At 44.4% G+C, this 17,067-nt stretch overlaps 1 protein-coding gene across 1 annotated transcript in view; it reads right to left on the reverse strand.

Moving 5' to 3' along the window:
• Positions 1-17,067, reverse strand: part of LOC309560451 (class I histocompatibility antigen, F10 alpha chain-like) — a gene marked incomplete at both ends in the record, with an annotated part of 61,595 nt that overhangs the window by 32,412 nt on the left and 12,116 nt on the right. Inside the window, 3 exons of the mRNA XM_082264084.1 lie at positions 1,981-2,121; positions 5,631-5,744; positions 12,709-12,810. Coding sequence (XP_082120210.1) covers positions 1,981-2,121; positions 5,631-5,744; positions 12,709-12,810 — 357 coding nt within the window. The remainder of the gene's footprint in view (positions 1-1,980; positions 2,122-5,630; positions 5,745-12,708; positions 12,811-17,067) is intronic.

The raw sequence follows: 17,067 nt of genomic DNA on the forward strand, positions 1-17,067 counted from the left end.
GGCGGACCAGAGTTTTATAAAGTGGTAGGATTATAGTTTTATCTCTGGAATACATCCCTTTCTTTATGCATGCTAATATTCTGCTGGCTTTGGCAGCTGCCGCTTGACATTGCATGCTATTGCTTAGTCTATCCTCTACCAAGACTCCCAGATCTTTCTCCATTTTTGATTCCCCCAAGGGTTCCCCTCCTAACGTGTATTGTGCTTTTATGTTTTTAGTCCCCAAGTGCAAAACCTTACACTTCTCCACATTAAACCTCATTTACCATGTCGTTGCCCACTCTATTATTGTGTCCAGGTCATTCTGTAGGACAGTGATGGCGAACCTTGGCACCCCAGATGTTTTGGAACTACATTTCCCATGATGCTCAACTACACTGTAGAGTGCATGAGCATTAAGGGAATTGTAGTTCCACAACCTCTGGGGTGCCAAGATTAGCCATCACTGCTGTAGGATATCTGCTTCATGCTGTGCAGTTATTGCCCTGCCCAATTTTGTGTCATCTGCAAAAACTGATATTGAACTACTGATCCCGTCCTCAATGCCGTTTATGAATAAATTGAACAAGGTTGGTCCCAGGACTGAGCCTTGGGGGACCCCGCTTACATTGCTTAAAAAAAAAGAATTTGTCTGCCATAAAGTCCCATGAGAGATACTTCCATTGTACCTCTTAAATGGATCTAAACCCTAAAGATTTTTACCTTAATGCATATTTAATGCCTCTCTCTCCCTCATGGGCAGAAGTGGGGGGCCATTGGCTCCTGCTGCTGTCAGCCACAGCCAGTCAGCAGAGAGAGGGGCGGGGCCGTAATATACATAGTAAAACATACATAGCATATCTAGTGTAGTAGAGGTAAGAGATCATTGATATCTAATATTTTGCCAAAATAGGAGCCCCACCTATTAACCACTTAAGAACCGCCCCACGTACATATACTGCGGCAAGGAAAGAAATATGGAATTTCTTCTTCCTGGTCTAGGGTGCGCACGTCGTGGGAGACCCGCTCCCGCTGTGATCGGATACAGCGAGAGCCAATCAGCGAGTCCAGTGGCCGCAATGTCCGCTGGGAACCCGGCGATGGTTCGGAGAGAGGCAGAATGAAAACAAGGCAGATCACCGCTCTGCTGGTAAGGAAGACAGAGATCTTGTGTTTCTGTTAAGCAGGAACACGGATTTATGTCTTCCTACAGATCAACATTCCCCAAAACAGTAAGAAAGCATTACAATAGAACACATTTAACCCTTTGCTCACCCCTGGTGTTAACCCCTTCCCTGCCAGTGTCATTAGTACAGTGACAGTGCATTTTTTTTAGCACTGATCACTGTATTGGTGTCACTGGTCCCCAAAAAGTGTCACTTAGTGTCAGAATTGTCCACCGCAATGTCGCAGTTCCGCTAAAAATCACTGATCGCTGCCATTACTAGTAAAACATTTTTTAAAAAACAAAAAGTCCAAAAATCATCCCATAGTTTGTAGAGGCTATACCTTTTGTGCAAACCAATCAATATACGCCAATTGGGATTTTTTTTTTTTTTTTTTTTACCAAAAACGTAGCAGAATACATATTGGCCTAAATTGATGAAGAAATTCGATTTTTTAAAATTTTTTATTGGATAGCAGAAAGTACAAAAATACTGTTTTTATTTTTTTTTTTAAAAAGTTGTCTATATTTGTTTGGTAATATCACAAAAAATAAAAACCGCAGATGTGGTCAAATACCACCAAAATAAAGCTCTATTTGTGGGGAAAAAAGGATTTTATTTAGGTGTCGCATGACCTCGCAATTATCCTATAAAGTAACACAGTACCGTATCGCAAAGAATAGCCTGGTCATGTAGGGGGGTACATCTTCCGGAGGTCAAGTGGTTAAACAGTATATGTCTTTAGGTGCTAAACAATGGTATTCTAGATTATAATGCATTTATTGTATTGTAGTTACAGTTCCATTTAATTTGAGTGAACCGAAATTCAACTTACATGGGGGTATGGAAAAGAGTTTGCTAGCTGTCTTCTTTTGAGGACGTTTGTTATACTGGGAATGATGGCCAAAATCCAACTTGAACTGTGTTTTAAACTGTATGACTCTCAAATATAATTTGCTCATGATGCCAAGATACACTGATTAAAAGAAAAAAGGAGATATTAATACTAGTCAGTTATTGATAAAACACATAAAATGATTGTGTGCTACATTATAAAAATTGACACTTGTGGAAAGACTTCAGTTAACTACTGTAGTGCATTCAGAGACACAGACAACCATGATCAATATACAGTAAAAAAAAAAAAAAAATTATATTATATATATATATATATATATATATATATATATATATATATATATATATATATATATATATATATATATATATATATATAATAGTAATAATCAGAATTTTCCCCAAAACAGCAAACAGTTTAATGTAGAACTCCAGCCAAAAATAAATAAATAATAAGAGTAGCCCAATAAAAAAGGTAAGACAAAAAAGCAGCTTTTGCGGAAAAATTTTGCTTTTATATTTTTACTAGATGTCTTCAGTCTGATGGTCAGCATCATCAAAAATACCTTCCCTGAGCCCAGGTCATCCTGGACCCGCTATTATCTGTCATACTGGACCTGCTTCCAGCCTGTGATTGCATAGTAAAAAAAGGAAGCAGCACAGTCATGAGCTCCTCTCTCTGTCACTCTGCTTTCTCCTTCCATCAGCATGCTTCTTGTCAGCGCATGAACTGACTGGCTCTTTGTACGGCAAGTGACTGACACCAGGTCACATTCAGGTATATACACTGTTTGTATATAAAACATACAAACGTCCAACTCAGGGCTGCTTTTAAATGTACATGTGCAGTAGGGTCCCCTGATGCCCTACATGGGTTAAAAGCTTGTCTGGCTGAGGGGCAGGAATAAGTACAACTACCTACCTTATTGCTCACTCCCATAGGCTTCTTCTTTGTGCAATTCATTCCCTGAATCCACTTCACTTCGCTGCCTGGATGGTTATGGTTTTCTGATATCACTACATACATACAGGGGTGTATCTACCACGAGGCAAACAAGGCTTTGCCTTGGGCGGCATTTTTGAGGGGGGCAGCACCACCCTCAGGCAGAATGGCAGAGGCGGCTCTGTAACTATTTGCCCACTGGGCTATAGCAGAATGACAGCTACAGTGCAGTTGTCTAGTTATGATTTTTTTTCCGAGAAAAATTACCTGTTTGAAAATTTTATAACAGAAACTAAGAAAAAGTTTTTTTTCAAAATGTTTGGCCTTTTTTCATTTGTTTAGCAAAAAATAGAAAAACCCAGAGTTGACCCCTTCCTATGCCCAGCTGACCCACTGACTACATGCTCTGCCCTACTGACCCTGTCCTCTGCCCCGCTGACTGCATCCCCTGCCCCACTGACCCCATGCTCTGCCCAACTGACCCCTGTCCTATGCCCAACTGACCCCTGTCCTATACCCCGCCCTCTGCCCCGCTGACCCCGTCCTCTGCCCCGCTGACCCCGTCCTCTGCCCCGCTGACCCCGTCCTCTGCCCCGCTGACCCCGTCCTCTGCCCCGCTGACCCCGTCCTCTGCCCCGCTGACCACATATGTGGCACCTGGAAGAATCAGGTCTCAGGGTCGGATGAGGAAGCTGCAGCTGTTTACTGTGAACAGCTGAAACTGCCTCATCAGACCCTGAGACAAGAATGATATACAGTGACACATTCGAATCTGCGAATAACCAAAAATTCATCCGAATTAACATTCGGACCGAAACAAATTGCACAAGTCTATTAGCATCCCAAGTCCCTCTTTCACATCACAACCAGCCCTTAAAACCACACTCTCCCCCTTTACATTAGTGTCCATAGTCCCCCTTCACCTCACTGACCCCCCCCCCCCCCTCACAGCAGTATCACAGTAACCTCAGTTCCCCTTCTCATCACAGCCCCCCTTTACATTGCAATGCCCTTTCAGCCTAAGCCCCCTCTGCACAGTCCCACCCGTGATGATATTTTTACCGGCCCCTTACTCCACTCTTAACCCTGAAACATTCCCTTGTGCCCGCAGCAACAGCCGGTGGCAGGGGAGAGTAGGGGAGCCATCAGCACTATGGGAGGGGGTGTTTGGGGGGTTTAGGCAGCAGCTGAACTCTGCGCCGCATGGGGTGATTAAGGTGTGCCTAAGCATACCTTGTATGCATGCCTGTGCTTATATCTGTCTAGCGTTTAGCTATAAAGTGCAAGTTCAGGCAAATATTGATATAAATATTAATATTTTCCAACATTTTAATGTTTAGTTGTCCTGGAACTTTGCTGCCACAAGTGTTCCATCTGTCCGTTTTTCATCTCTCTGTTGATGGATGAAAAATGGACAGTGTTGCATGCCTATGGGCAAATACACTATATTACCAAAAGTAACTGGTTGCCTGCCTTTACACGCCCATGAACTTTATTGGCATCCCAGTCTTAGTCCGTAGGGTTCAATATTGAGTTGGCCCACCCTTTGCAGCTTTAACAGCTTCAACTCTTCTGGGAAGGCTGTCCACAAGGTATAGGAGTGTGTCTATGGGAATGTTTGGCCATTCTTCCAGAAGAGCATTTGTGAGGTCAGGCACTGATGTGAACGAGAAGGCCTGGCTCGCAGTCTCCGCCCCTAATTCATCCCAAAGGTGTTCCATCGGGTTGAGGTCAGGACTCTGTGCAGGCCAGCCATGTTCCTCCACCCCAAACTCGCTCATTCGCGTCTTTATGGATCTTGCTTTGTGCACCGGTCCAAAACATTTAGTGGAGGGGGGGGGGGGTTATGGTGTGGGGTTGTTTTTCAGGGGTTTGGCTTGACCCCTTAGTTCCAGTAAAGGGAATTCTTAAGGCATCAGCATAGCAAGACATTTTGGACAATTCCATGCTCTCAACTTTGTGGGAACAGTTTGGAGATGGCCCTTTCCTGTTCCAACATGACTGCGTACCAGTGCACAATGTAAGGTCCATAAAGACATGTATGAGCGAGTTTGGGGTGGAGGAACTTGACTGGCCTGCACAGAGTCCTGACCTCAACCCAAGAATGGTCAAACATTCCCATAGACACACTCCTAAACCTTGTGGACAGCCTTCCCAGAAGAGTTGAAGCTGTTATAGCTGCAAAGGGTGGGCCAACTCAATATTGAACCCTACAGACTAAGACTGGGATGCCATTAAAGTCCATGTGCGTGTAAAGGCAGGTGTCCCAATACTTTTGATAATATAGTGTATATGTAAGTGAGTGTCATCGGTTTACATCAGTTTTTCGCCAGCTTCCATTAAAGTCCGTTTTTTAAATGGAACAAGTCTGCATTTTTGAAGCTTTTAAAAAACTGCAGCCAATAAAAAAATGGAAGTAAATGGTACAGAACTAAACAGAAGATGGATGCTAACTGACGTAAACCGAATACATTTTTTTAGCAAAAACGTGACTGAACAGATAACGCCTATATGAAAGTGGCCTAAAAGTCAGCTATTGTGACTATCTAAATTGTAGAAGCAGAATATGAGTAGAGAGCAATACGCTTTGCTATTATTTATTATTTGGAGATCACCAAAATTCTTGCTGCACTGAAATAGATCTGAAAGGTAGTTGCTATATACATACATCTTTTAAATCTTACCATTTAGATGTGATCTGATTACTTTCGATTTAGGTTTAGGCTTTAACATTCGTAAACCACCATCATATGATGTGACGGACTCAGGAGTTTCCTCTGGACACTGCACAAATGTATCTTAAGGACCAAAGAAACAAATAAAATCAGTAAGACATACTGTAGCAGAAGCATAACATTTATTGTATATACTGTAATCTGAAAAGGCCACTCGCTTATAGAGGCCTGGATACAGACAAGTCATTGTCCAATAGCAGCTCTTGTGATGAACTTAGACATGGACATTAAAGTAATGCCATCATGACAGCTATACAAGAGATTCAATTTCTGACCTCTTTCTGTTAGTTGCCTGGCTAATATTCGGACCCATTGGATCACTATTTTCTGAGTCACTGATCTAATGCATGCAAGAGCAAGAAAGTCAAAGAAAAATCAAAAGTTTTTATGTTCATAGTACTTGTCCCAGTTCAAGATCAAGTGGGTCAGCAAAACAGCCAGGCCACTAGTATTTTTAGAAAAAAATCTACCATGTCAGCCTTTGCCTTTCTTTTAACTAAAGGCCCGTACACACGTACCGATCGTCGGCATACAAACGTCGGCGGACGAAAGATCTGCCGATTGTACGCGTGTTAGTATGGTGCCTCCGACAGCTGTCTGCGCACAATCCGCGGACAAAAGTCTTTCTTGCAAACATGAAAATTTTTTTCTGCGGACACCAGAACGGACGATTGTTCGCCTGTCAGTACAGAATTCGGCCGACAGACCGCAGATTTGCAAGACTGGGCATGCTCAGAAAATTAAAAACACAGGGAAAGTTAACCATTACATGACATCACTTCTGCAGTCAGCTGAAGTCTGCAGACAAAATTCTTTTGCTGTCCTTGTGCTGTCTTTGCACTTTTCAACAGACACCGACATCCTGGGGAGAAAAGACGAACATTTGTATGACGACGATCTGCGTGTGTGTATGGGGCTTTAGATATATTAGGTGTGTCTAAAAAGTTTGGTGGACGGTATCAGAAAACAAACAAAACAAGATACAAACAAATTACTTTTATTGGCCTTCAAAATTATCGCCATCCTTTACAACACACTTTTGGGAACGTTCATAAAGCTTCTGGAAACTGTCAGCAAAGGCCTCTTTAGGGACTGATTGCATAACTGCTGTCACACATTTTTGGGTTGCCGCCACGTCCACAAAACATTGAGGTTGATTTACTAAAACTGAAGAGTGCAAAATCTGGTGCAACTGTGCATAGAAACAGCCTTCAGGTGTTTCTAGCTCCAGTTTTAGTAAATCAACTCCACTGTCTTGAACTTGGACATTTGCAGTCGACTCTTTTTGGGTCGCAGGGAAGACGGTGGATGCCATTCAATTGATTGCCGCTTGGATTCCAGGTCAAACTGGTAGCACCAGGTCTCATCCCCTATGATGATGGTTGGCAGAAAGGATAGATCCTGGTCACACATGGTAATGAAATCTCCAGAGGTTTCCATCTGTTTTGCCTTCTGTTTATCTGTCAGTTGTGCGACACAAACCGGGAACAGATCTTCCGCTTACCCAAATGGTGCACACCATGTCCTTGCTAATGCCCAATTCCCCCGCCATCAGTTGTGGAGTCAGTTGCTGAACTCGTGCAAGCTTTTGCTCTATCATGTTGGGGGTTCTGCTTGTCGACGGGCAACCCGAACGTGGCTCATCCTCAGTTGACACATTTTCTGCTCGCGGTTTCTGACCTGTAAACTTGCTTCAACATTTCATGCGAACTTGATGTTCACTTGTTGCTCAGTTGCACTCTAACTCTTACACTGACTACGTTCGACTGCCCGCAACGAGTTTACCTGGACAGTCATGTGTACACCACGCTAGGTGGCGCTTCTCTACGTGTCTCTGGATAGCCATGTGCATGCGTGTGCCTGGTTTATGTTGCCGTTGAGATTTCTGACTATTCACCAAACTTTCACACTAGCAGACCGTTCAGATGCGCCTGTCAGTTTTTCAGGCGGATCTGAACGGATGTCCCATGTATCTCTATGGGGCAGCGGATGTCAACGGAGAAATCCGATCCGACAAATCTGGACGGATGGAAACTTTATGTTTCATCCTTCCAGCAGATCGGATGGGATCGGATGAGAATGGATAGACGGTCCATTCTCATCTGATTCCCCCATAGAGAAGAGCAGGGACCTGACAATTCTGTCTCCGCACACAGCGTGGAGACAGAGCTGCCATCCGCCTGCTCAGCAGGGGATCGGCGGATCGATCCCCCGCTGAGAAAAACGACGACTCCCATGTGTGAAAGGGGCCTTAGACACACCTCATATGTTATCATCCATTGCCCTAGCAACAGAGACACACGCAGAGCTGACCGAGCGGCTCTCACGTGCGAGCGCGTGCCCGCACACACCCGCCGCTTTAAGAGTTTTGGCGCCGGCCGCCCGACTGGGGTGTATGTAGGATATTCTATATTAATAAAATGCAAGTGTCTCTACGTCCGTCCCTGTGTCCGTGGGATTGCGCATGTGCCCCACGAACAGCCGTTGGGACTGGGGGCGGGCACCATGTCAGGGGCCCGAGAAGTAAGTCACACTGACCTGTGTAGGATGGGGAGCTCCTCGGTGTCGGAGGCCGGGTCCCCGGTGTTGGGGGTCACCCCGATAATGGTGCTCTTCAGGGAAGTTCCTCTGAGCAGGCGGCTCCGGACCAGATCCATATTCCCCGGAGAGTCTACACTAACCCGCATGCTGGAGCCGGGCAGGAGCATCCCGTCATGGGTCAGGAGAAGGGGCCGGCGCCGGTGGATCTAGATAGAGCCGCTAGAGGCCATGACCGGCCACACACACAATCCGCACACCGACCGACTGAACGAACTCACTGACTGCTCCGAGTCCGGGCAAAGAGCAGCAAGACTACAACTACGGAGAGCGGCCGGAGACAAATCATCTCCGCCTCAGGAAACCCCTGCCATCTACTGGCCAACTGTGAGTATTACAACTGGGAATTCACCTCACAGGACTGAGGACAGAAATCACCTCATCATTTATTGTGATATCCTACATACACCCCAATATAATCACCTCATTATTTACTATACACCCCAGTATCATCACCTCATCAGATATCCTGATGATACTGGGGTGTATAGTCTATGATGAGGTGATTATACTGGGGTGTATGTAGGATATCACAATATATGATAAGGTGATTTCTGTCCTCAGCCCTGTGAGGTGAATTCCCAGTTGTAATACTCACAGTTGGCCAGTAGATGGCGGTGGTTTCCTCAGGCGGAGATGATTTGTCTCCGGCCGCTCTCCGTAGTTGTAGTCTTGCTGCTCTTTGCCCGGACTCTGAGCTGTCAGTGAGTTCGGTCGGTCGGTGTGCGGATTGTGTGTGTGGCCGGTCATGGCCTCTAGCAGCTCTATCCAGATCCCCCGGCGCCTGCCTCTTCTCCTGACCCATGACGGAGCCCCTGTCAGATGGAATTTTCAAAGTTACAGGAGCCGTGGTCTTCTCAATACAGGGACACCCTGTCAGATGGATCTTTCCACGGGAGGCATTATGAGACAGAAGCCGCGGTCTTCTCCATACCGGAGCCGTGGTCTTCTCCGCCACCTAGGTATGGTTTCCTTCCACAGCCAATACTGAGGCGGATGTTGAAAGGTGAGCGGGGATCCGCTCGTATACACGCCCACCCAGCGCCGGCCGGTGTTCTCTGCGTCCCAACGGCTGTTCGTGCGGCACATGCGCAGTACCGCATTTCCACGGACACAGGGACGGACGCAGGGACACTTGCATTTTATTAATATAGATGATTTTTTATATGTGAATAAAAGTTGTAAAATTATTTTTTTAATCTGTTTGCCCTTGCACACCAGTAAAAGTCCAAAGTGTCAATGTCATCAGGATGTAGTGCTGTCTAATAGAGCTTCCTCTACATATTAGACAAGGAGGCCTTGGGTAATCTGCACCATTAGAGTTTTTTTGTGGATACTGATTAATACATTATGTGGCACTGGGAACAAATGAGGCATTTGTGGTCTGTTTGATAATCGTGTATGTGTATTGTACAATACTTAGGCTCCAACGCTTGTAATCTGCCAAAAAAGAAGCTCATGTACTTTTTTGAGCTTCAGACGACAAAACTCTCAAATGTGAAAAGCGGCCATTGAAATGAATGGGATTTTGCTTGTTGGGCGTTTTGAGACTTCAGAGATGAGCGTTTTATGAGCTGAAATACGCTCAGATGTGAACAGGGCCTAAAGATCAGATTGACCTCTGGGCTTTGAGGTCTTTGCATCTGACGTTCCTTTTGAACATCATGGTTAAAAGATTATCTCATGATGTGGAACAGTTTTACTACTATCACTGTATATACATTAACCACTTGCTACCCGCCCACCGTCAAATGACGGCGGAGCAGGGTAGCTATTGCTCTGGGATGCCGTCATATGAGGGCACACCAGAACAGCCTCTCTCGCGTGCCCCCGGGGGCGCGCCGAGCAGCGATTGTGGCCGCGCCGTGTTGCTAGGGCACGGCGCGACCCGATCTCGGTAAAGAGTCAATGACATGACTCTTTACCCATGTCATCGGCTGTGTCCAATCACAGCCGGTCACATGTAAATGAGGAAGTGCCATTATTTGGCTCTCCTTGCCTCACACTGTCAGAGTGTGTGGCGAGGAGAGCCGATCAGCGGCTCCTCCTCATAGGGGAGACAAGGAAAGGTAATCAGGGCACTGATTATCAGTGCCCTGATTACAGAACATGTAAATAAAGTGCCAATTACTGCCCACAATCAGTGCACACAATCAGTGCCCATAGTGCTGCCAGTCTGTGCCTGCTCATCTAGGCACTGATGGGCACTGACTGACAGCACTACGGGCACTGATTGTGGGCCCTGATGGTGCTGCCCATCAGTCCCACCTGTCAGTGCCCATCAGTGCCACCCGTCAGTGACCATCAGTGCCGCCTCTAAGTGCTCATCAGTGCCGCCTATCAGTGCCGCCCATCAGTGCGGCATATTAGTACCTCCTCATCAGTGCCCATCAGTGCAGCCTATCAGTGCCCATCAGTGCCGCTTCATCAGCGCACATCAGTGAAGGAGAAAAATTATTTATTTTCAAAATCTACTCACAGAAAATAAGAAAAACTTTTTTTTTTTCAAAAGTTTCTGTCTTTTTTCTTTTTTTTTGTAAGAAATAAAAAACCCAGCGGTGATTAAATACAACCAAAAGAAAGCTCTATTTGTGTGAAAAAAATTATAAAAATGTCATATGGGTACAGTGTGGCATGACCGCACAATTGTCAAGAAGGGGGTGAAAGTGCACTGTAGGCAAGTGATTAAAAGGGGTTGTAAAGGATTTTTTAAAATAAAAATAACAAACATGTAATACTTACATGCTCTGTGCAAGCGTTTTGCACAGAGCAGCCCCGATTCTCCTCTTCTGGGGTGCCCTGGCCGTGCACCTGGCTCCTCCTATTCGTCGGGCGACCCCACAGAAAGCCGCTTTCCTGAGTCCTGTTGCTTTGTCCATTGACACAGACAACCGGACTCAGCTCTGCCCCCCCCGTGTCACTGGATTTGATTGACAGCAGCAACAGCCAATGGCTCCTGCTGCTATCAATCTGTCCAATGAGATGAGAGCCAGAGGCTGGAGCCGCTTGGCTTGTGCACGCCACTGGATTGAATGGGCTCAGGTAAGAAAAAGGGGGGTTCTGGGGGGGCTGCAGCAAAGAAGGTTTTTCACCTTAATGCATTAGGGTGAAAAGCTATAAGACTTGATACCTTTTAAGACTTAGGTTATGTAGGAACCTCACTACCATTGCTGCAATTTTCTTTTATCTATGTTTTTTACTAGCACTGCATTTTTGTATATTATTAGAATGCACACCATTAGCTATGTAAATTGAAGGATTAGCACATATTGCAGGCTTCCTAATACCATAGGATTGAATGATTTAATTAGAAAAGGGTGTTTTCACAAACTTTTAGGCCTCATGCACACAGAAAAAAATTTACAGCTGCTGTTTGGGCCTTTGACATTTTTTTTTCTGCCTCTAAATGCCCCTCCATGTTAGCCTATGTGTCCATGCACACAAACTTTCAGAGGCCTTTGGAGGCATAAGCGTTTAGAGGCAGTAGGAAAAAACTACAGCCTGTGCGTCCAGGAGCAGAAGCTGCTGAGCTGTAAAAACCCAAAATGCCAAAAAGCGCTGCTAAATGTAATTTTACTTTATAGGGAGTGTTTTTACTGAAAGAAACATCAAAAACACCCATATATGCAGTTAACAGCGGGTTTTTAACTTAAATATTGCAATGACCTTCATTTTTTCCCCAGAGTCTTTGCTAAAAAAATGATTAAGCCTCGGTTTCCACTAGTGCGGCTACGAAGTCGTGCTACTTCTAGCACGACTTCGTAGCAAAAGTAAACCACGGCTTCAGTTAGACTTGTCCCTCATATATAGAGGGAAGTCGCGCTCAAAAGTAGTACACGATTTACTTTTGAGGTCGCGGCAACTGAAGCCGCGGCAGTGGAAACGGGCCCCATTGAAAACAATGGGTTTTGACTTGCTGTGCGACTTGACATGTGTCAAGTCGCACCGCAAGTCGCACTAGTGGAAACCGAGCCATAATGTTTGGGGGTTCTAAGTAATTTTCTAGCAAAAAATACTGATTTAACTTGAGTGGTTAACATTACAGAACATGTCCAGTTCTACACTATCTATACCATGACCTGAATAAATAATAACCTTCACAAGCATGTACCCCTTCTCATAATACATTAAAGGTAAACTGTGGTGGTTTTGCAATTTTTTTGTTTTTATAAACTGATATTACCTATTTATATTTTGCATTATTTTTATTTCTATAAAATCCTTAGTTAAATAACAAAATACAGTCTTTCTATACGTCAGTGTTTGTAGTATATGATTGGTTGTCTAATAAAATGGCCCAAAACAAATTCTACATTTGTCAACAGCTCCTGCACCCATCTAGATGGTACCATCTCTTCAGGACAAGAAAATTAAGGTGTGTGTCCCTTTTTTAAGTCATTTAGCTGTGTTTATGTATTTTGTATCTTACCAGTTGAACAAAATTCCATTGGTTCAGGTTTAAATGTTTGCAGACCATCATCATATGATTTGACGGACTCTGGAGGTTCTTCAGGACAAAGTACAAATACATCTTGAACAACATGGAAAAAAATAAAATTGGTGAGACCGATTGTAGAAGGAGAATGAAAGTATAACAAAAGGAAAAACTGTTTTCTTTTAGTTTTGGATATGTGGGAAGGGATTAGATCCCCTATGTCGTTTTACTTGAAGTCTAGATTTTGTATACATTGTGAAAGAGTCTTCACTAATTATGGAAGTCTGGATGTGGTCAACTCAAGACCAGAGACTTCATCTATGGGTCATTTTATGGTGTAGTGAAGAATAGTGAAGATGAACTCTCATGGTGAAGATGGACATAACACAACAAACATGCAAACACCATCTGAAGAATTATTTAGGACAAGTTTTAGACATAATGATAAACATGAACATTTGGACTTCTTGTGCATTTGAGTGGTCATCAGCACTTGTTAGTTTTGCAAACTGAAGATCCAGACCAGTGCATTTCTACTTGGTTTGGTCAGTTGTGTGTATATAGGATGAAAAGTAATTCAGCTGTGTCTAATTTTTTCCTACCAATTCTGCTTCAATCCACAATAGTAGGGCCCTTTTCACACGCGCGATCCGATCTGATTCTGTCAGTTTTTCAGGCAAACCTGATCGGATGCTCCATGCATCCCTATGGGGCAGAGGGTGACAGTGTTGACATGTCCGCTGCTCTCCGAACCAATCCTGTCCGTGAAATCTGGAGGGATGGAAACCCTATTTTCCATCCGTCTGGAGGATCGGATCAGATGGGAATCGGATGAGAACGGACAGGTGGTCCGTTCTCATCCGATCTCCCCATAGAGGAGAGCGGAGATCTGACAGCTCGGTCTCTGCACACAGAGCGGAGATGGAGCTGTCATCCGCCTGCTCAGCGGGGATCGATCCCACGCTAAGCAGAACGGACTCTGTCCCGTGTGAAAGGACCCTAACAGTACTACAGGTCAAGTGAGTAAATGCAACTGGATTAGTACTCAATTGTCCTTAACACATAGATGGTCCACAACAGGGTTTGCACCACCCTTCAAGGATTTATGGCAATTTGTGGAATAACAAAATTACAATGCCTCCAAACACAAAATATTGGATTGATTTTAAATTGTTATTTTTCAAACTACATTAATTTTTAAAGTTTGCCCACCCTGTCCTAAACAGGGGCTACTAGTTTAGATTTTGGCTGGGGGATAGTTATCCCAGATTGATTGTATGTTTTTTTAACTTGGTATTTTCCTAAGCTCAATGTGAGTTGTGATTTCTCTGCTGTCAGTAGGTGTTACTGGTACCAGTGGCAATAGTATGAGATTTCACACACAGACTGAGCTATGAATGTTTATTTCCTTCAGCAAAACCAGTAGGAAGTGAAGGCCACTGGTGAATGCTGGGGGAGGATATAAATATTTGTGACAAATCTTGTAATCATTCTCTTTCCCTAGGCTGAGGCCTAGGGAGGTGCTACTGGATTAAGCTCTGCTTTTAGGCCCCATAGCCTATGTGAGCACTAACCAGAGGTAGTGAACAAGCACGCTGTGAGTCGTGTGAAACACGTCTATCATCCATCCATTTGCTGTACCTTATTTAATAAAGCCTTTCATCGTGAGCCATTGTTTGGTGTGCAGCCATTTCTCTTGTATCCTGTTTGCGGTGGCGATCCTAGGTCCTGCACTCATGGCTGGCTGCACTCATGGCTGGCTGTGAAGTTCCAACTGCCTGAGCGGTGTACATCTTTCTCTGTGATAAAGAAGCTGTGCCATGGAGGGGACCCAGGGGAGGACCTTAGCTGGAGAAAGCCTGGATGAAGGCTAATTTCTTGCAGGCCCTGGTGATTCACTTGGAGGACACACTGAGCTTAGGAAACAGCCTTAGGCCCCTTTCACACTTCTGCGACTTGTCCTGCGTCTTGGGATTGCAAAGTCGCATGACAAGTCGTAGTACTCCATGATTTCCAATGAGTACCGTTCATATCTGTGCAACTTCAAGTCGCAATGACTTCAAAGTAGTCCTTGCACCACTTTGGTCCAACATTGATGCGTTTTGAGGTTCATAGACCTCAAGATTACACAGGCATTGCTTCAAGTCCAGTCAAAATCATGGCAAAAAATCGTGGCAAAATTGCGCAACTTTTAGGTCGCACAAGTGTGAAAGAGGCATAAATGCATACTCAGTGTCAGAATTGTGTTAACCTTCACAGGTATTCAATGCATCCCTGTGCAGGTGGGCCAATTCATGTCAGTTGGGATGCAGCGGTTGTGTGGGTGCATGTTCTGTTCCCAAACTCACACTGTCTGCATTCAGAGCTGTGTACCCTCACCCACAAGGATGTCATATTAGGAGGGGACTGTGTTCATGCAGTTGCTGTGTGCTAATTGACACCAAAAGGTTTGGGTATGCAGAGAACAACTGTGCATCCCAGTGCGGTTAAACACAGCCCGGGGATGTGGTACGCATTGGTATACCCCGTCTGATAGAGGCCTCAAAGTCAAACTAAAGTCACAGAGATGCAGTCAGATAGATATTATGCTAACAGCCTCTATTTTCATAGTCTTATCGCCACTACTACTGTTACAGCAGTTGTGCAGGTTGTCTTAATAGAGCTGTACAGTCTAACAGAAACCCCTAAAATACCCAGTGCACTCAGTAATCACATAGAAAAGTTTGAATTCACCCTCTACCATTCTCTGAAATACAAGACTATACGGATCGTTGTGATGAGGGGGTGTGACTGCTACTCAGCTCTGCCAGCACAGAGCTTTGGAGTGTGAGGGTTTGAAGCAGCTTTTTCACTGACCATTTTAAAGCATTTCCAAGAAAAATTCAGTCGCAAATTATAACATGTGGGTGTACAGCACCATAAAGAGATAAAATGGTGCTAGATTTTAACCACTTGCCGACCGCCGCACGACTATATACTGCGGCAGTCAGCCCCCTACAGGCAAAGTGACGTATGGGTACGTCGCTCGCCCACGAGCCTGTAGGGGCCTTTGTCATTACTTCAGGGAGAATGACAGACGGCTGTGTTTACATCTGTCTTTCTCCCTCTCCTGAGGGAGATTGCGAGTGGCCGGCGGACATCGGAGCCGCCTGTCACACGCACTCCCGCCCCCGCTCGTTCCCTGCCTAGCCCGCGCGTGTGACCGGCGGCTCCGATGTCCGCTGGCCACTCACGATCTCCCTCAGGAGACGGAGAAAGACAGACGGCTGATGTAAACACAGCCGTCTGTCATTCTCCCTGAAGTAATGACAGAGGCTATGCAGGATCGTATATCTCTGTGATTACTTCACTAGCCACACCCCCTAACAGTTAGAATCATGCCCCTAGGGACACACTTAACCCCTTGATCACCAATAAAGTTAACCCCTTCCCCGCCAGTGTCATTTTTACAGTAACAGTGCATATTTATAGCACAGATTACTGTAGTAATGTCACTGGTACCCCCAAAAGTGTCAAAAATGTCAGTTAGTGGTCCGATCTGTCCCCCGCAATGTCTCAGTCCTGCAAAAAAAAAAAAAAAAAAAAAAAAAAATCGCAGATCGCCGCCATTACTAGTTAAAAAAAAAAACCCAATAAAAATGACATAAATCTTTACCGTAGTTAGTAAACACAATAACTTTTGCGCAAACCAATCAAAATACGGTTGTTGCGATTTTTTTCAACAAAAATATGTAGCAGAAAACAAATTGGCCTAAAATGTTAAAAAAGTTTGATTTTTACATTTTTTGAGAATTTTATATAAAAAAAATGTGAAAAATGTTATTTTTTTCAAAATTGTCGCTCTTTTTGTTTATAGCGCAAAAAATAAAAATTGCACAGGTGATCAAATACCACCAAAAGAAAGCCCTGTTTGTGTGGAAAAAAAAGGATGTCAATTTTTTTGGGGTACAACGTCGCACGGCTGCGCAATTTTCCGTTAAAGTCACGCAGTGCCGAATCGCAAAATAGGGCCTGGTCATTGAGCAGCCAAATCCTCCGGAGCTTAAGTGGTTAATGAAGCTTTATAAAAATACAAATGTAGGTAAATTTAAATAATTCATTTTATGTCTACTTCAGATAGATAACAGAAGTTTTGGGCTAAATGATGTGATGACACACCCAATGAGACCCAATGAGATAATTGATATTAGTGCACCACTCGCGCCACTGGAGTTTGTACTTAATTGAAATGGGAGGGTGAGCAGCTAGTTTCAAAAAGTATCTCAAAAGGTAAATATAAAATTGGAAGATATGTAAAAAACATTTCTCTTACGTCCCCTGACAGTCGCCGCCTCTTCATATTCGTCACTAATG

The sequence above is a fragment of the Pelophylax lessonae genome (genome assembly GCF_965119305.1).
Source record: "Pelophylax lessonae genome assembly, chromosome: 7".
NCBI classification, from domain to species: Eukaryota; Metazoa; Chordata; class Amphibia; order Anura; family Ranidae; genus Pelophylax; species Pelophylax lessonae.